Here is an 18,622-nt window from a genome sequence, read left to right as displayed (position 1 = left end):
GAGGTCAGTGTGCCGCACTGACAAGAAAAACAACCCTAGGACAAGCAGCTTTTCCAGTCAACGCAATTTCAGTGTGAAACCAAGTCCCAACTGGACTCGGCAGGGATTATAAAACGTTCTTCACAGAAGCGTAAAGACACGACATGAGCCAAGAGGCCGGCATAAATGGTCACCGAGGTCTTTGGTTTAGGCTTGTAACGGCAACATGGTCTCTTTACTTACTTGGACTTATTACGGTATGTCATTATTACAAATTGTTCCTCGTGCAATTTTTGGTCTCTTTTCTTGTCATTATTTTATGACGGACTACAGATGAAAATTAAATCGCAGGGCTACACGGTGTATTTTCTTCCTGTTTAATGGCATTTGTGCATGCTCCCTATCAAATCAAAGAAAAACTAAATATATTATTTCAATAAAGTGATGTCCCACATCTTCGTGACTTGTCGTTTAACACCACGTTATCGTTACTTGTCGTTTAACACCACGTTATCGTGACTTGTCGTTTAACACCACGTTATCGTTACTTGTCGTTTAACACCACGTGATCGTTACTTGTCGTTTAACACCACGTTATCGTTACTTGTCGTTTAGCTGCCCCAATCATTTTGCTCCATGATGTGCCATTGTACAAAATATATTGTGCAATCGCGGCAGGACGTGTGCCGCATTGCAGAAAAGTGGCAAGTCTGCCTTTTCCTACCTCCAACATGGAAAAGTGGACTGGAACACCACTCAAACTGGAGTGGGGGGGGGGCGGTGTCCAAGTAGCAAAGTTGGAAAAAAATAGATCTATCCCGACTTCAGCCAGTTGCTTCAGTTTGACCACCACAAATGGAAGAGGATTGTGAATGGCAAACTATCATTTACAAAATTAGAAAATTGTTCCGTTGTCTTCCTGCACGAAGAAAAGATCCATTTCTTTTAAGAGCTAGTATTTTTATAAATCAAACTAATTATGAAGGCTGGTTTGCTGGCAGTCACAAGATATGTTTTGAGGAACAAAACAATTAATCGCCATCAGCCATCGTTGTTGTTGACATTCGCCCGGAATTCTTTGCGCTCGCAGCTGGTGCAATCCAAGTGGGACAAGTCCGCCTTCCCACTTTTGTGGATTGCAGCAGTAAAGTATCTTTTGTGAATTGACGACCTTTTCACGCCCTCACAATAGTTGTCATGTTGCAAGGCTCGACGTTGCAGTCGCGTTATGAACAAGGACGCGGCGGCGGCGGTGGATGACATTGACAGCAGGGAAAGCCGAAAATATGCCAGTTGAAGAAGAAGATTTTCTTGACGCAAGGAAACATCCAAAAGGATTTTTTTGGAGTCCTTGTCAGTGGAGAAATGAGACCTTGATGAAAAAGCGGTGAGGACATTTCGATTGTATTTTTTTTTCTTTTTTTTTTAATTCATCAAGCAACTTGCAGTGCTGTCTTGATGTTGGATCTCCTCACAATTTGCGAGGAAATGATGCAAAGCTCAAAGAATTTGGAGACTTTTGTTGTACGCAACGTCACGTTCACCACTCGTAGGTGTCCCAATACTTTTGTCCAAATGTGACATTTTCTCCACTTCTCACTTCCTGTTGACATCCCGTTACCTTTCATGTCCCAATGTTTTTATTCCCATTCTACATTTTTCCACTTTCTTTCTCTTCCTTTAGCTGTACCAATATTCCTCCCCCAAACAAGCTTCTTATCGTTCCAGTGTGCCCAAGGGGCTTCTTTTTTTGTTAAACTTGCTCAAGGTGTCTCAATACTTTTTCCCCACATTTTCTGAAATCTCTTCACTTCCTATAAATATGAACTGTCCAAAATTGCAAGACAAATATTTGCACCATTTGACAAGTGAGTGACGACATCATGTTGGCCTCTCGCACTAACTGTTGCCCTTATTTCTTTTCACTCGAGGGTGAACTTGGGGACTCCCCGCCGCTCGGGAAGCAAACGCCATGTGCGTGTGCGCGTGTTTTATCTGGGCCGTCATGCGGCGCTTTTCTCGTGAGATATCATCTGATCTTTCCTTCACGCCGGGAGGACGCTATCGGGGGGAAGCGGAGACGGAGAGTAGGTGTGTTGAGATGGAGATCGACGGCGCTATTGTAGCCCCGAGGCGGGGGCGGCCATGGATGACGGAGCAGATTACGCCAAGCCTGCTATGTTGCAAATCGCTCCCGATACACCATGAAGTGAGTTGTCCATTTTGCAGTACTGTCCAAATGTTTGCTGAGCCCAAGTTTTTCCCTATACACAGAACATCGCTCACTTTTGACATTGGACTTTACTTCATTCCATGACCGTAACTCACAACACTTATAGTAATCCATGAATCCGTACTGCCCTCCCAAAAATTTGCTTTTGGATCGGAAAAGTAGAACTATGACATGTATGTCATAAGAACATACAGTCATGGCATAATTACCCCGATTGTATGGAATTAAAGCTCAAAGTTATTCCACGTTTTGCTCCAATTCAATGCTGCTCCTGGTGTGCTCTGCTTGGCCACTTGGGGGCAGTATAATCAGTAGTGTGACGAGATTTCCTTAAAATGGTAACACTAGTTGAATAGCCACTTCAACGTTCCTTCCAACAATTTTGAAAATTGTCAGACAAAATGTTTTTCGGGGGAAATATTGTTGTGTGAAATCTCTCTCGAAAAAAAAAAAAAAAACGCCTTTCCGAAGTCCCGGCCATCAGAATCATTCACTCATTGCTTACACCCTAATCAATACACACCCATTTTTTTTTCTACTGTAAAATTGGACTCATCAGACAAATGAAAAAATATTTTTGGAACGCTGCTGCATAATTGCAAGTTCGTACCCAAAAAGTCTAAGGCTATGTTCATATTGCAGGTGAATTCCGATTTTTAGGCCCGTATGTGACTTGTAACTGATTTTTCTATTTTATGTCAATGTGAACAGCACAAATTCGATTTTTTTCCAATTTCACACAGGCTTCTTTCATATGTGAACATAAATGATGTCCGACGACAATCGCAGTCTGGAAACTCAGGTCTCAATTGTTCGTCATCAAAGGTCACAAACGAGTGAAAATCAAAGATGGATAAAGGACCAGAAAATGGTCCCTAAAGAAGACGTCAAATTTTTGGCTGAACAAAATGTTGCGAGGGGCACTCGTGCCACATCACCTCGTCATTTTCTCATTTCGCTGACACCTTTGTTTCGTTACGTCAAAAACAACATCACCGAATGGGATTGAACCAAAAATCCTCATTTGGCATTGGCGTCGTGGTGTTGCCTTTTGTATTTTCATGACGTATGTCAAAATCCTCACTCTGTATCGTGATGGCAAATGTGTGAATATTTGCTTCCTTCATTCCTGACCGTGTCCAACGAGAACCCATCAAGTCAACTTCCAATCAAGAACAACAACAACAACATTGCTTCTTTACTCTTTTCACCTTACATTTTGCTTTTCTATTCTCCATCTTGCTCGGTCTCCTCCCACTGCCAAAGATCACGACAATTTTCCCAGCATGCACCTCCAAGCCTTAATGGAGTTTGCTTCCCACATTTTGACACACACACACACACATGCATTATGTTGTTTGGATGCTGTCCCAATTGTGTTTTCCCGCCTCGTCGTTTTAGTCATAGCGTGTGCTCTTGTTGTGTGATTGACTCACAACGAGATGACTGACAGCTGCACATGCTGAGGGAAACACTGCAGCCGAGGCACGTGTCAGCATCCAAAAATTGTTGTTGATCGTTGATGGAGTAGAAAAAAAAAAGAAGAGGGGGTTTGGGTTAGTTGCCTGTCATGGACGTTTTGTTAGCATTAAAATCTGTGCGATTGTTTCAATGACACAACATATAATCCTCTTGATTTGATGTTTAGGTTGGTCATAAACTTGAGCTGGGAGCAAGGTTATTTTAGTTAATGAAAACTAATGAAATAACTAAAACTTAAATTGAAAAAAAATGCTTTTAGTGAAATAAAATAAAGACGAAAATGCTATGAAAAAAAAACGAAAAATGTTTGACAAAAAAACAAAACAACATTTTACATTTACAAAGCTCAAACTAACTATAATTATACCGTCAATGTCCTTCATTTTTGTCTTTGACAATCAATTTAATACGAGAATCATGATTGATTTTAAACGCATTTATTTCCACATTACTGCATGGCCGCAAAAAGAAGAAGGTCCATCAATCGTCTGGGAGTTGTAGTCCTCTTAATGTGTCACACAAAAATGATGCAACAGCCAATTATAGCAGAGCCAGCAGATGGACACGAGTTTGCGTGTGGCTTTGGCTCGAATGGCTCACCTACTCTCACCCCAAAATGCAAAGCTAGCTAAAAAGTGCTTCCTGTTTCATTTATGTAAAATAAATGAATAGAGTATACAAAAAAATAATAGTGGACCATAAACTGGGTTTAATACTTCTCAACAAGAATTCAATCCACAAATCCGCTTTAAAAGACGGCAACGGCATCCGAGCTTGATTATAATTAAGGTGCATGCCTACATCTGACTTCAGAGGGGGTATCATGCGCTGCACTTTTGTGATTCAAAGTCATTCAAAGACTGTGGACTGTTAAATTGCACCCTGAGTTATTAAAATGTTTTAAAAATAATATTTTTGTTGAATTTTTATTCGAGAATACTTACAGTGCTGTTTGTCTTAATCTTGCACACAAGTAACTGATTTCTTTAAAAACAAATACTAAAACTAAACTAAAATTAAGTGTTTTCGAAAAAACTAAAATGAATAAAAACTACATAAGCTGTCCTGAAAGCGAATTAAAATAAATGAAGTTTCCCAAAAAAAAAAAAAAAAAAATCCAAAGCGAAATGAAAACCCTGGCTGGGAGTGGCAATGTCCAATTAAAGCCTCTGTTTTGAACAGTTGTTCACTATCTGCCAAACTGCTACTTTTTGTCAAGTCACTGCCATCATATAGCGCTTGAGTCAAACTCAAGTTAAAAAAACAAAAAACAAAAAAAAAACACCCAAACAGCGAAAAATCCGCAAGTGGCAACAGCGCAAATGCGGCTTTACTCTCAGTAACACTAGCACATATAAATCGCCATCTGCTCTGCTGTCTTATTTGTTTTTGCAGAAGCTGGCGCAGATTCAAGTGTTTTTACATTCATTTGAACGCAACCTAAATAAAGTATAGTTCTCTTTCTCTGATTTTTGCTGCAGGGATTTTTCTGATTTGTCCAACGTGTGACATTTCACGTGACAGTAAGATGAAATTGAGTGTGGAATTGAAACTTTTTTTGCGAAGTGTCTCCATGGAATTTATTATTATTATTATTATTATTATTACTCGAGTTGTGCATCAATTAGTCAGGATGGCCCTGAATCGTGTATCATGTCTACAAGTTGAAAACAAACAAACACGTGTGTTCACACGCGAGCCAGCGGATTTTATTTTAGACAGTCAGGATCTTGCTGAGTCGCCACAATCCATTTTATTCTCAAACTCAACCAAGCAGATTGAAATGGAAATGTTATCCTCATAAAACATTTTGTCGGGTTAGAAGTCCAAGTCAATCACCTTGCGCGTAATTAAATCTGCCTCCTTTCATTGCATTTTGCAGAGGAAGAAACGTGTCGGAAGTTGGAGCGGGGGGGGGCATCGTTGTTATCCTTTGGTGTTTGGTTTTAATAACATTCAGCTCAACACTCTTTGAATAAATTAAGTTAAAAAAATCCACAAAAGTGCCGTCAGGAAAGTCAGTGGCTGTCAGCAAAGCCGAGCGTCAGCGTGCAGGAAATGGGCCGTGACGTTGGAGGGCTAATCCTTATTAGCGCCAGCGCACCCCGCAGGCTAAGAGCAGAAGTGCACTCCGTCCGACACGCTAGCAAACGGAAACAGCGATACAGTGAGAACATCAAGGACTGTCGACGACACCAAAGTCACTCACAATGACCAATCCTTTTCTAATACAGACTAATGACTCTTGAGTCTTTAAAGATTTTTTATTCATGAGTAGAGATTTGTGATTCTGTTTTTCTGGATTTTCTCACCAATGAGAGAGACCTCTGGTCACCAGCCAATCGCAGGGCACACAAAGACAAACAAACACTCACTCTCACAATCACACCTAAGGACATTTTTGGAAGCCGGAGCACCCGGAGAAAAGCCACGCAGGCTCGGGGAGAACATACAAAACAATTTATCATTTTTCCGGGATGTCATCTTTGAGACAGCCTTTCATAAAGTTCCCGATAAATACAGAGAACAATTCAGTCTTTCCAGGTTTTCATATTTCAGACCGCATAATGATTGAATCGCAGGCGCTATTTGGAGACATTCACACCGTCCCAGAGAGACAAGACAACCTCAACTCGTTTCTTGCCTTCATTCAAGCACAATCGCGTCAGGGACGTCGCTTGAGAATATGCATGACGGCACTTTGTCTCTTGAATGAACCTCGAAGGTTGCAGGCTGGAGGCGTTGCTAAGCGAGATGTTGCCGTGTTAAGCGCGTTGAATAGCGGGACGCAAATCCTTTTGAAAAGCTTATTGCAGAGATAAGCACGTTGCCCAATAGCATGTAAGAATGAAGCACCTTTTATTTTGGATGCCGTGGAAGAATGTCTTCTGAATCTTTAAGAGGAGGACGTGCGGTCGTCATGGATACGCCTCAGTGTGTGTGTGTGCGTATGTGAGTCATCTGACCTTGACGCGGACTCAGACTGAATTAAGAGCGAGACGCAAGTAAGATGATTGCACGCACACACACACGCACACTCATTTGAATTAGCATTAGCATTTCACGCTAACCCGTTGTGTGACGGTGACTATCCAGCCAGCCAATTTTCACAGCAGCAAGTCCCGAGGGCTTGGAATTTTTCGGCAAAGGAGAAGCGGGAGACGGCCTGCTTCGGCTCACACGTCGACAAACAAGTGACGATTTCTTTTGTGGATCGGGCTAATGTGTTCTTGGAATCTAGTCGGCAGAGTTGCGATTGAAATCCAGAAGCTCTTGACTGCCAGACAGATGTGCGGACCACCACTCGCCGTGCTTCCTGACCAATAGAACAGCTCCCCGTACACACACATCAATGGCACATGGCCACTCCAGTGCCTTGCTGCAATGCACCAGAGGGATCAGTGATCTGAAGAGCCAAAACGTGGCAGCCGTTTCGCATTCACACAGTAGCAGAGAGCAAAATCGGAATTTTTTGAAAATGTCATAATGATTGCATGCCTTTACCATGAATACAAATGTCAGAAATTGGATAACTTTCACGGGCAGTTGGGATCTTCTATGCATTTGCACTGCAGAATTTCAAGCACATGGACATTGCGCAACTCAGAAGCTTTCTCGTCTTGCAGATCAGTGGGTCACCACAGTTTGTTCAACAAAATGTGAAGTTTAGGATTTTTCTCATACTACTTGAAGAAAACTCGCTGTTCACAGGACATTTGCAGTGGCCGGCCTGGAGATGGACGCTTCGATTATCTTGACAAACCCAATGGTTTGAACGTTTTGGGATGCGCGAGCGTAACCTTGACAAGTAAGTCAAGCGACAAGCCCGGATTGCGCTGGATTTGGCGGTCCACATGAGAGGCTGAAAGAATGCGAACAGAGCTGCCAGTGTTACTGAGGAGGTGCTCAGTGTGGAGGAACTTGGAAAGACGAGCCGAGGATAATTCTCGCGAGGGGGACGAGACACAACAAAGCGTGTCGGTTAGCGAATGACGGAGAAGCCCAAATGAGACGTTTGCGTCATCGGGAGACGTTGCCGCTTTTTTGATGGGTGTCGTCGGCGCTGCCTGCTCCTTTTGATCCCAAACGTCCTCGTGGGAGGAGAAACTTCCTGTGAATCGTCAACACTTTCCTGGTGCGGCCAGCAGCTTTCGTGCCGGCTGCGCGAGCGTTCATTGCTGCTTGCTTGTAGTGGTCTTCATGATCTGCTTTTGTTTGGTTTGCTCACCATGGAACGTTGTCAGGTTTTGATGGCTGCAGATCACAGGCGCGCTCAGGCTCGTCGCTTGTGTGCTTTTTCTGCGCTTGTGGAGTCCCATGTGGGAATGTTGCTGGTCCTCCTTGGGGATGGACAGCCCGCAAAGGAATCGACTCACCGTCAAAGGAAGCCTTGGTCTGTGCAATCCAAGCCATTTCGTTTTCTCAATTTCTCATTCAGTTTACTTTTTCAGTTTTTTATGATTCATGATATTCATATTTCATGAAAATATTACTCAAGGGACAAATAGTTGAGTCGTGATTTTAGAAACGATTACTTATTGTATTATTTGTTTGTGTTTTGTCTTTTTGGGCACTTGTAATAAATTTGTATTACACTTCTTTCCATCCGTGCATTTTCTGAGCCGCTTCTCATCACTTTTGACTTGCGGGAAAATATCTTAGCTGTCTCCGGGCAGTAGGCGGGGTATACCCTGAACTAGTTGCCAGCCAATCACGAAGCACACAACGGGACACAACCATCCACACTCACAATAACACCTCTGGAAAATTTGTTTTTGTGCCAATGTGAGAGGAAACCGGAGCACCCGGTGAAAAGCCACATGGTCATGGGAAGAACGTGCAAACTCCATACAAGAAGGCCGCAGCCGGAATCGAACCCACAACCAGGCAGACGTGCTAACAGTCAACCACGTGTCACTATTATACATATTTACTATTCATAATTTCTTTTTTTTAAATTAGCATTGTTAGTATTTTCCAATGTAGTTGCAGTAAAATGTTGTGATTGGCACTTTTATACTATAAAATTATACACATATAAATGTAAAGTAATTTTTAATTTTTAGTTATTTTTTTATTTTGTGCTTTGTATTGTTTTTTTGTTTTTTAAATTTTGTGTTGATTTTATATTATCTATTTCATTTAGTTATTTTATAATTCATGTTTTTTGTTATACTTCAATAAAATACTTATTGCACAAAAAACGTGTTTTTTTTTATAGTTTATTTTTTGTCATTTACTTTGTCTTGAATATTCATGTTGACTGCTCTATTCACTTTTTGGAATTAAATTCATGATTTATTTTCTTTGAGGAACCAGGTAATGCTAAAAAAATATAAATATTCATAATATTTTATTCACATTATTTTATTTGTGTTGAAAAGTTACATTGAGTATTTTGCCATTTATCAACTTTATTTATTGAACACATACAAATTGAATGCTTGATGAGTGCAAATCTTCTCCCTAAGATGCCGCTCTCCACAACTTATTCTGCTAGTAATTCTCCCCCGCTGCAGTCGGATGTTTACAAACTGACTGATGTTTATTTAATGGACTCAAATGTCCACAAAAAAGTTGATCTTTGAGCCCCGTGGCGATTTTGTGATTGACAGCTTAGTCCAACTCATCTATATACAGTATGAAGGTTTTCTACTTCTTTTAAAAACGCAGGGTGCTGTTTTTAAAACACCATCTGAAAACTTCCAAGAATTCTATCTGTCGTTCTTAAATATACAGATTCATTTTTGCATAATCTTTGTGCGGTACGGTGGTTGACTGGTTAGCACATCCGCCTCACGGTACAGAGGCGCATGGTTCGGTTCTGGCCTTCCTGTGTGGCGTTTGCATGTTCTCCCCATGTCTTTTCTCCGGGTTCTCCCGATTCCTCCCCCTGCCTGATGACAGCTGGGATAGGATCAAGCACGCCTGCGACCCTTGTGAGGAGAAGCGGTACTGATAATAGATGGATGGATGGAGAATCTTTGTGTGTGCTCCTAATGAATATTTTTCTTTGTTTGAGCGACATTTTGTGTGTCCCACAAGGCTCACTTTTTTTTTGACCACTGGCGTTTTGACCAAGGTCCTGAAAAGTTTTCATGGCTTCACAACACGAGCATATAAATGGCAGAAAAATTTACATTATTTTCATTATTATTCTTATTCACTTTTGTTTAACGCAATTAGATGGTGCTAAGTCAACTTAATCTAGTCAAAAACTCAATGTGCTTTCTTAAAAGAACAACTGGGAAAAGAGTCCTTAGACGTATCAATGGCTAAATCCAAAGTCTCCCACATGTATGTTGTCTGTGGCGGATAATTGCTAATGTGTTTTTTAATACCTCCTCCCGCATGGCCTGCTGCGTGTTAGGGTGGAATTAGCGGCCCACCGTCGGCTTTATCTGCCGGCTTCAGGAAGGGTGACCCTCCCGACTGAGTTAATTCTAATACCCTCCATTCACACAGGAACTTATTAGTGTGTGAGTGTGTGTATGCGTGGATTTAATGACTTTAACATGGTTTCTGCAGTCAACAGTTGGTTAGTTTCCATGTCAACAAAATCAAGTTGGATATTTGAGGCTGAGCTTGCTTAATGTCGAACAAGATGACAATGTGTGTGTTTGTGTGTGTGGGGGGTGCAATGTGTTTAACGATGATAATTTTGTCTAGCTTTTAGATCTATGAAAGGGTATTTGTGGTCGAGAAGTGACACATATTATTTAAAAATAAAATGCGAGCTCTGGATATGCAGAGTATGCAGGAATTGATCAGGAATACACAAACGTTTAAATCCCCTGGCAGAAATTGTGAAGTATAGGCAATATTTGGGAAAGAATGACATAATGGGGTCCATCTCGGTATATTCATTATTGCAATGGGTCATTTAATGTTTATGCTTTTGAGAAATGCCTTATAGTTGAAACCTGTTATAGCCAATGAATTTGTTTTGCCCTGCCATGAATGATAGACATCCTAAAGATTATGCCAGGCAAAATGCACAACAGCATGCAAGGATCTTTGGGGGAATATATAGGCGTAGAAATAAACCTAGGAGAAATATAAAGAACTTACGAGGAAAATATGGGAACGATATGCAGGATTCTTCTGACACGATGGATTGGAGTGGACATTTCTTTTCACCATGGAAAAGGTAAGGAGTGACACGACATTGATTGCGTTTGTAGCACTGCTGTCCAACTCATTTGAGTTTGGACTCATTTTTTCAATGACAGTTATGCAACTGACAGATGATCTAGAAATCATTGTCAATATACATTACAGTAACTTTCCGCATCCATCTGGAAATCATGACAGCTCAGGCATCAAAATAGATGCAATCTGTGGCAGCGCAAGGAAAAGAAACAAAGGGTTTCGCCAAACCAGCCTCCTTTGAACTGAAGTTGTGTTTTTTTTTTCAATATTCAAGATCTTCAACAATTTTCTGAACTATATGTTTCTTTACACGCAATTGTGTTTTCTTCACATTGCAAACATTTTCAATGAAATCTGACTTTACAGCTGGAACTTGGCCTGTTTGAGGCCTGAAATCTTGAGTTGCAGCCAATTGCACAATATCATTTAAGTGGTCATCAGTGTGGCCTCCACCGCATAAAATTTAAAAAAAAATTCACTTGAATGTGTTCTCTATTCCCATGAGCCAGACATTTGGAGGACGTGGGATGAAGATACGTATAGTTTTATAAAGATTGGACCAATGGCCAGTGGCTTTAGGCCAGTTCGCCTCCGGGTGAATGAATAATGAGTTTCTTCAAAGACGCTCATTTATATTTTATGTTGATAAAAAAAAAAAAAAAAAGTCTCTCGGCACCCAATGATTAAAATGAAAAAAAATAATAGTTAAGCCAACACACCCGTCCGTCACCTTTGCAAACACAGCAAAGGTCATTCACACACACGCTCGCACCCACACACCTTGTTGCCATGGCGACACCTCCTGAGCCTTCACTCAGTGTGACTTGATCCTTTCAAACTATCAATTTTCTATTTTTTTTCCCCATCCAAATCTCACATGAACACCTTTGCTTTGCTTGACATCTTATGTGTGCATGTGAGGTATGCACTTTTTTTTGTGCACGTGTGTATGTGATGAGGGGGGGGGTGGCTCTGTGGATAATTGTTGTTCTTTTCTTGTCTGAGACACCTTGACATACAAGTTATCAGATTTAGCTGTCATTCGGCCATTTATTTGTGTTTTTTTTCTTTGACATGTGAGTGCAAACTTGACATACGAGGGCTGTATGGCGCCAGTGAACTCAATTCAAATCAATTCCCATTAAGCCCCTGACAATTTGTTCAAAAGAGTCTTCACGATGTTTATTGATTGATGATGATTGATTGATGTCACATCAAGCTGAAGTTTACTGTCAAATTCAAAAAAACTTAGCTTGATGCTAACTCATAATGGAAAACACTATTGACAGGCTAAAAGGTTACAGGATTGAATTGCTAGTTGCTGTGTTCTAACGGATACATGAGCACAAACAGTGAAGCAGTACATGTAGCCCGACAATATCATAATACTTCATGTATATGTTCTTTATCCTCCGTGATAGACGACAACCAAGTTGCAGCTTGGTGAGTTACTAAGAGTATTAAGTGAAAAGCATGACAAACTGGTGAGAGGAGTGATGTTAAGGCAGAGCGGACTTTGTTTTTTTGTTTTTTTTTACTCTGGAGCGGCCATCAAGGCCACTTGGCTTAATTTGGGAGCATTGCGATGTCAACATGCGGGCGACTGAACGCTGATCGTCAAGAGAGTTGGCCCCAACCTGAAGGTCCTGCGGGACGGCGCACACGCGCTCACATGAGGGCGCCACTCGTGTGTTAAGAGCGTGTGTGTGTGTGTGTGTGTGGAGATGTGTGTGTGTGTGTCTTTCTCTCGTACCACTTTAATGATGATGGTTATATGAGCTTTTTTTCTTTGACAGAGTGTGCAGCTGAATAATATTTGTGTGTGCGAGCATGTGCGGTGTTGTCCCGCTGCTCCGCCATGAAGCGTGCGGCCGCGGGGCAGGCTGGTGCGACCCAAAGGACCCTGACTAACAGCAGGACTCACTGAAGTCATTTCCATTTGACCGCCTCCTCACGCCTACTGGACCACAAAGTGTGTGCGTGTGCGTGCGTGTGTGTGTGTGTGTGGATGGACGCATTCCTAAATAGTTGATTACGGGCTGTGAATGGCCTGAAACAACGATACACCGTTGTGATTCAGTGAGAGCGCAACACACAAAACATATTTTACAATGCTGTGTCCCTTGATTTTTTTTCCCCTTGGAAATTCTGAAGAACTTTTGCAGTTCTCTGTCCCTTGATTTGACACAGAGGAAAGCAAGGCAGGATTGTTAGTGAAGGGACGCAAAGTAGTTCCTAGTGCTGCCGCACATCAACGTTACAGTGCAAAAAAACAAATGAAGTTATGCCATAAAACATGAAAATATTAATTTACGAGACAATGTGTTACAGCCGTAATGGTTTGATTCAGTCAAAACATTGAAGGAAGGGAGTAAGTAATAAAGTGGAATGTATCTGAATGTAAGGATTTGAATGTTGAAAAAAGGTCCTCTGTTGATTTGAAATGCTGAACATTCTGAATTTAGATTGCTCGTGGTGGGTGTTTTTTTTTAATTTTTTTTTTATATAATGTCTAGTTGCAAATGAGTTCGGATGTTGGCTTTTTAAATGTGAAAATGCGGGAATTTTAGAAACCAGTGAGCAGGCCGTTACAGTAGACAAACTCAAGGATTACTCTGCCTAAATCATTTTTTTTTTTATCATAAAAAGCTGCTACTATGGGTTTAATGTGGTTGTTAAAATTGAGGTCCAATATTACCCCGAGGTTTCTAACTTGATTATGAAGGTTCAGAGAGTGAGAGCGAGAGAGAGTCTCAAGGTGACTGCTAACATTTTGTCTTTGTTTCTGTGAGCCACAGACAATGATTTGCATTTCATCTGAGTTTAGCTGCAGAAAATTGCTTTGCATCTGCTCACTGATCTTTTCAAAGCAGTGACGCTTTACCTGCTGACAGTGAAGCAGAGATCTCGATGCCATCTGCATCGCTGTGGTCGGACACTTGAGCTGCAGGTTTGCATTCAAATTTTGGGGTCGCTGGATTGACCCCTGGGGAATCTCACAGCTCATCGTCATTTGGTCTGAGACACAGTAACGTATTTCAAAGGCTCGTCAACCATGTTCTGGTTCCTTTGGCTGGTACGAGCGCTCTGAAATATACTTTGGAAATTAGTACAAATTGAATCTACGTAGTTAAAAAAATAAATAAAAATCCCAATCAAGCAGATGGAGTTGAGGTTGCTGCCACCTATGGGACTGGAGTGGCGCTGACATGACATGATTCCAAGTGAAGCAAGTGAGTCAGATGTACTTGTCTCCGATTAACATTGGAGTGAAAATATATGAAAGGATCAAATCCGCTTTGACATTCTCATCACATGTGTTGAGAACGACATTACCCCGCCTCAGCGTTCCGCTCGCTCGGGAGAGTCCTTTTGGCTTGCTGCCTTTTCGTTTCTCCTTAAGCGGCAGATTGAACATTTGCCTGCCAGTCTTTAAGTGCCGAGAAGAGAAGAGAGAAGCGACTGCTATCAGGCTGCGGGGCTGAAAGGTTATCAGCCCATCCGCCCGCAGCAAAGATGACAGACATTCTGCCTGGACTTTAAACACTTCTAATGCCTCATGATAACATTCCATTTTCCATTGAGACACACGAGCCAGCTCACGCGGCAGAATAACAAAAAAAAAAAAAAAAAAAAAAGAAGCCCATCCACAGTATATAGAAACAGAGGACAAGAATGCTAGGCAAACCCATGCTGTATCACCGTTCATCATTCATGGCCGCACTGTTTCACACATTTTTAAGGGCTTGTTTTTTTTTTTTTGTGGGTTTTTACTCAGGCCTGACCAATGTATCGGGCGGACAATATTAGTCCTTTTCAAAACAATCGCAGTCAGCTGTACATTTGCCGATTAATCGCGCTTCCTGTTTCGTGAAAATTATTTAAAATTGTGCCAAATGATGTCCCACTAGATGAAGCTCTGACTTCATTGAATCCAATAACCAGCTTCCGATTAGTCGCGGTTCACGCGCGCAACAACGCCGGCGTTAACGTTAGTCCTGCAGAAGTGCCTGAAAATATCAATATTCAAAATTGGCTTTTTTCCTTGATATTTTCGTGTTAGGCTTCTTCCTTGCAGTCTCGCCTTGTGCCACCGAATGCTGAGCAGCACTGACCTGGAATGGAAGAGTTGCAGCGTAATTACGACAAAAAGAAGACCTTGAACGGAACTGTGAGGTTTTTGCTCTCTTTGTATGTGTTGCTGCTCTGTGTGTCTTTTAAAAAAGCATTTTTGGAGGCTTCTAACTCTCATTTCCAATACGGCATTTCATTTCTGTTAACATTAAGTTAGCGGGCTTTTGTTATAGCTCAGCTTTACAGTACACTTCAACTACGAGTGATAAACCAAAAGGTGTTCTAATAGTTGTGGATTATTGATGATAGTCAATTTCATTTTGAGTTTTTTAAAAATTTTGTTTGTTTTCATGTATTTTTTGAGTTGATTTATTCGTTTTTATTGGTTGTTGTTTTCTATGAAAATGCTTCGTTTTAGTAATAGTTTTTAGTTAGTTTTAGTATTAGTTTTACTTTTCTTTTTTAAACGACACAAAGCATTTTCCGAGTGCAAGATCATTGTTTTTAATAAAGTAAACCACAATTCTTAAAGGACTGTTTGTCCTCCCCACTTCTGTACACATGTGCAACAATCGCGACGTAAATTAATTTCAAGTGAACCCAAAGACTCAAAGGTATCAAATGACAATGATGAAAACGAAGGACATTTTCACTAAAATGATCATTATAGGCATAAGACATAGTTTCAGTTAGTTTTCTTTTTTTTTGTCATATAATTTTCTTTACAAAAATGTAACTCCAGGTTGTTGTTTTTTTGTTTTTTTTTACTTTTTGGGAACTGTAATAATCAAGTCTGTTGTGTGCCCTGAAATTGTTTGTCTATTGCATATGTGCCATGACTTTTCCTGGCGACAGGCCCGTGTCTTTTGCAAAATTCTGCCCGGAGATTGACTAGTGAGATTTGTTGTCGATATGTGGCTGCAGATTGACTAACAGTTGATTTACGTCTTACTTTTCTATCATCGGTGATGTGAAGACTTTTGTTCAACTCTCAACTCCACCAAAAAAAGATACAAAAAGAAGGTCAGACAGAAACAAAGCACCCAAAAACAGCAGATGAACCTTTTGGGGAAAGACGTTCAACAACACTCACACACACGCACACGCACACACACACCCACACGCCCACACGCAATCTTGTTTTGAAAGGCTGAAGACATTTTCTCTTTTCCTGCTGATGCTGATGAAATAGTTTTTTTTGCTGAATGGCCCAAAAAAAGAAAAATGTGGAAAAAGTCACACTTTAAATAGCCATTTGATAAAAGAACTGCTCTTTTATTTTAGACATACACAGGCGTGTCCACATGGCCTCCTACAAAAAACAGGATTTTAAGAAACACTAGATACTAGATGAAGTTTAGTTTGGAACACAGAATTGTGAATCCGTCATAAAAACATGAGCCACACCACACTTGCAAACACCCACACGCACGCATACTGGTCTCTTTGTCACGTCAGTTCAGGGGTCAATCTCTTTGCTGAACAATATATCATGACGGCTGGCCCAAGTGTCAAAGGTCGTGTGTCTCAAGGCAGTTGGTGACAAACGAAGACTCCCAGGGAAAAAAAAAAAAAAAAAGAAAAGCACGACTCCCGCAAAAGGCTTCTCTCAGCCACATTGGATTTATCAATGATTTATTTACAATCACTCCGTTTTAAACATTGCACCTCACACACACACACACACACACCCCCGCATATACAGTATATCTTTTATAGGACCGTTAAGTATCCGTCGTGGTGGTCTGGAGATACTCGAAGCGTCTCCGGATGATGAGCGACGGCAGAGGTCACTCCACCGTTGGTGAATTTCTACAAGTGAAGAATAGCTTGTGGCTGTTGCTTTATACGTGTCATGATTTGTATTTGTTATTTTTGGTTTAGTATTTGGTTTCATGTTTTGGCCTTGTTCACGTGTCTTGTCTCGTCTTGTCTATTGTGTCCACCTGTGCTCGTTTACCCATGCCCTAGTCTTAACCAATCCGGTCCTTCCAACCCTCCATGTCTTGTCCAGGTGCTCCTCGTTGTCTCGTCAATTTGTGTGTATTTAGTTCCCTGGTTGCTTTCAGTTCTTGTTGGTTCATTGTCATTTTCACTGTCGCTTGTCCCTGTCGCCTGTCCCTGTTGCCTGTCCCGATCATTAGTTTCCTGTCGTTGTCTAGTTTTTCCAAGTTCCCTGTTTGCCTTACTTTTCTGTTAATTAAATGCCCTTTAAGTTACCCCTGCCTTGCTTCCTTGCGTTTGGGTCCTCACCTTCCTCAACCCTGACAATACGACTCTTATGATATTTCAATCGCCTTCTGGGGGGGTTGTACCCTGAAAACTCCCTCACGTTGGCAAGGTTAAAACTCTCGCAGTTTGGGTCTCCTGAAAGTAACAACAAATGCAGCCCAGGTAATTTGCCGTTTTATTTTAAAACAGCCGTTTGGAGAGGAATTTGAATTTTTATTTTTATTTTTTTTGACTCTGTGCTAAGTCACCATGCAAAGAGGAACTTTCTTACAAAATGTGTCTTTGTACTTTCTGAAACTGAGTTGGATTCCATGTGCAGCAATGACGAGGCTTGCATCATCTTGCTCCTTATTTACAACATCCAGCTCAGCTTCAGCGTGAACCGTTTTACTCGCGTGTGATGACACTTTTTCCAGTTGAGCTTCACGGCCGCCGGCAGCCGTTTCCCTCCATTAGGCTCTGCGACACTCGCTCACACTGGCCGCAAACGTGCTAAATAGCGAGGCCGAGTCCAAAAAGGAGGAGCACTTCATCACTTCATTGACAACTGATCAATTATCGAATTAGTTTAAATCTATTTTCATGATCACTGAATCATTTTACAAACTTCGTTAACTTAATGGGAGTTCCAGCTTCTCGACGGTAAATCTTGTCAGATTTCATTGACTTCAGCGACTTCTCACAGTTTTTTTTTTTTTGTAAAACACTTCTATCCTAAGAAGGAACCTTCGCTAAATATAGCGAGAGAGATGCTAATTGGCAACACTTTCCAGCCTTTCTTCATTGCAGTGCCCTAGCTTCGCCCCCGTCTGGTTGCCCTGGTAACAAAAGCCGTGGAAAGAGAAACCCACCCCGTGAAAATTGAATGCAATTTAGTAGCGTGTAGTCAATGGATGTTAGATGTGTAATCCTTTTTGGATTTGAACCAAAGATTATCAGACCGCTTTTATCAAGTCACCTGGGCACGCTTAAATTGTGGAATATTTCTCCTTTAATCGGAGGATCTTGGAAATCCCAATACTCTACTCACCCGCTGCTGCTGCTGCTCAAATCTATTTTTTACACCTATCAATTTAAAATTTGAGGATAAATCAGTCACTGAAGATGCGTAAAACGTAACACATGCTTGATGAGATAAATGCTGGTCAATGGACGGCAACAGCACAAAGAGATATGATTCAAAGAGCCCATTAGCCAGCAGCTTGATAATCAACACTTCTAAAAATTGCAACATCACGTGAGCATGCTGTTTTTCACACCGATGCATTTGGATCCAATTTCACCGCAAGCGCTGTCTGGGGGACGTCGTTTGACAGTGCAGCTGCAAAGAGTTCGCCGCTCTTCACTTGTTCTGCAAATGACAGCCTCATTCCAAAATGGAATATGTTTTGGTTTGTTTTTTTGAAAATTATTTGGTTTGTTTGGTCAATTTGTTGGGAAGGGTACAGCAAGAAATGACACTTATGTTTG

The 18,622-nt window shown here is 41.2% G+C and overlaps 1 protein-coding gene across 1 annotated transcript in view; it reads left to right on the top strand.

Annotated features, from left to right (window-relative positions):
• ccdc172 (coiled-coil domain containing 172) overlaps window positions 1–15,041 on the top strand; it is a 95,891-nt gene extending 80,850 nt beyond the window's left edge. The window contains exon 9 of the mRNA XM_088305281.1: window positions 14,910–15,041. Coding sequence (XP_088161407.1) covers window positions 14,910–14,960 — 51 coding nt within the window. The 3' untranslated portion in view covers window positions 14,961–15,041. The remainder of the gene's footprint in view (window positions 1–14,909) is intronic.
• Window positions 15,042–18,622: the final 3,581 nt, after the last annotated feature.

The sequence above is a fragment of the Idiotropiscis lumnitzeri genome, chromosome 9 (genome assembly GCF_059441095.1).
Source record: "Idiotropiscis lumnitzeri isolate Australia: NSW breed Sydney's pygmy pipehorse chromosome 9, RoL_Ilum_1.0, whole genome shotgun sequence".
Lineage (NCBI taxonomy): Eukaryota > Metazoa > Chordata > Actinopteri > Syngnathiformes > Syngnathidae > Idiotropiscis > Idiotropiscis lumnitzeri.
The sequence above is the reverse complement of the archived record's forward strand: the minus strand, read 5'-3'. Positions and strand labels throughout refer to the sequence as shown.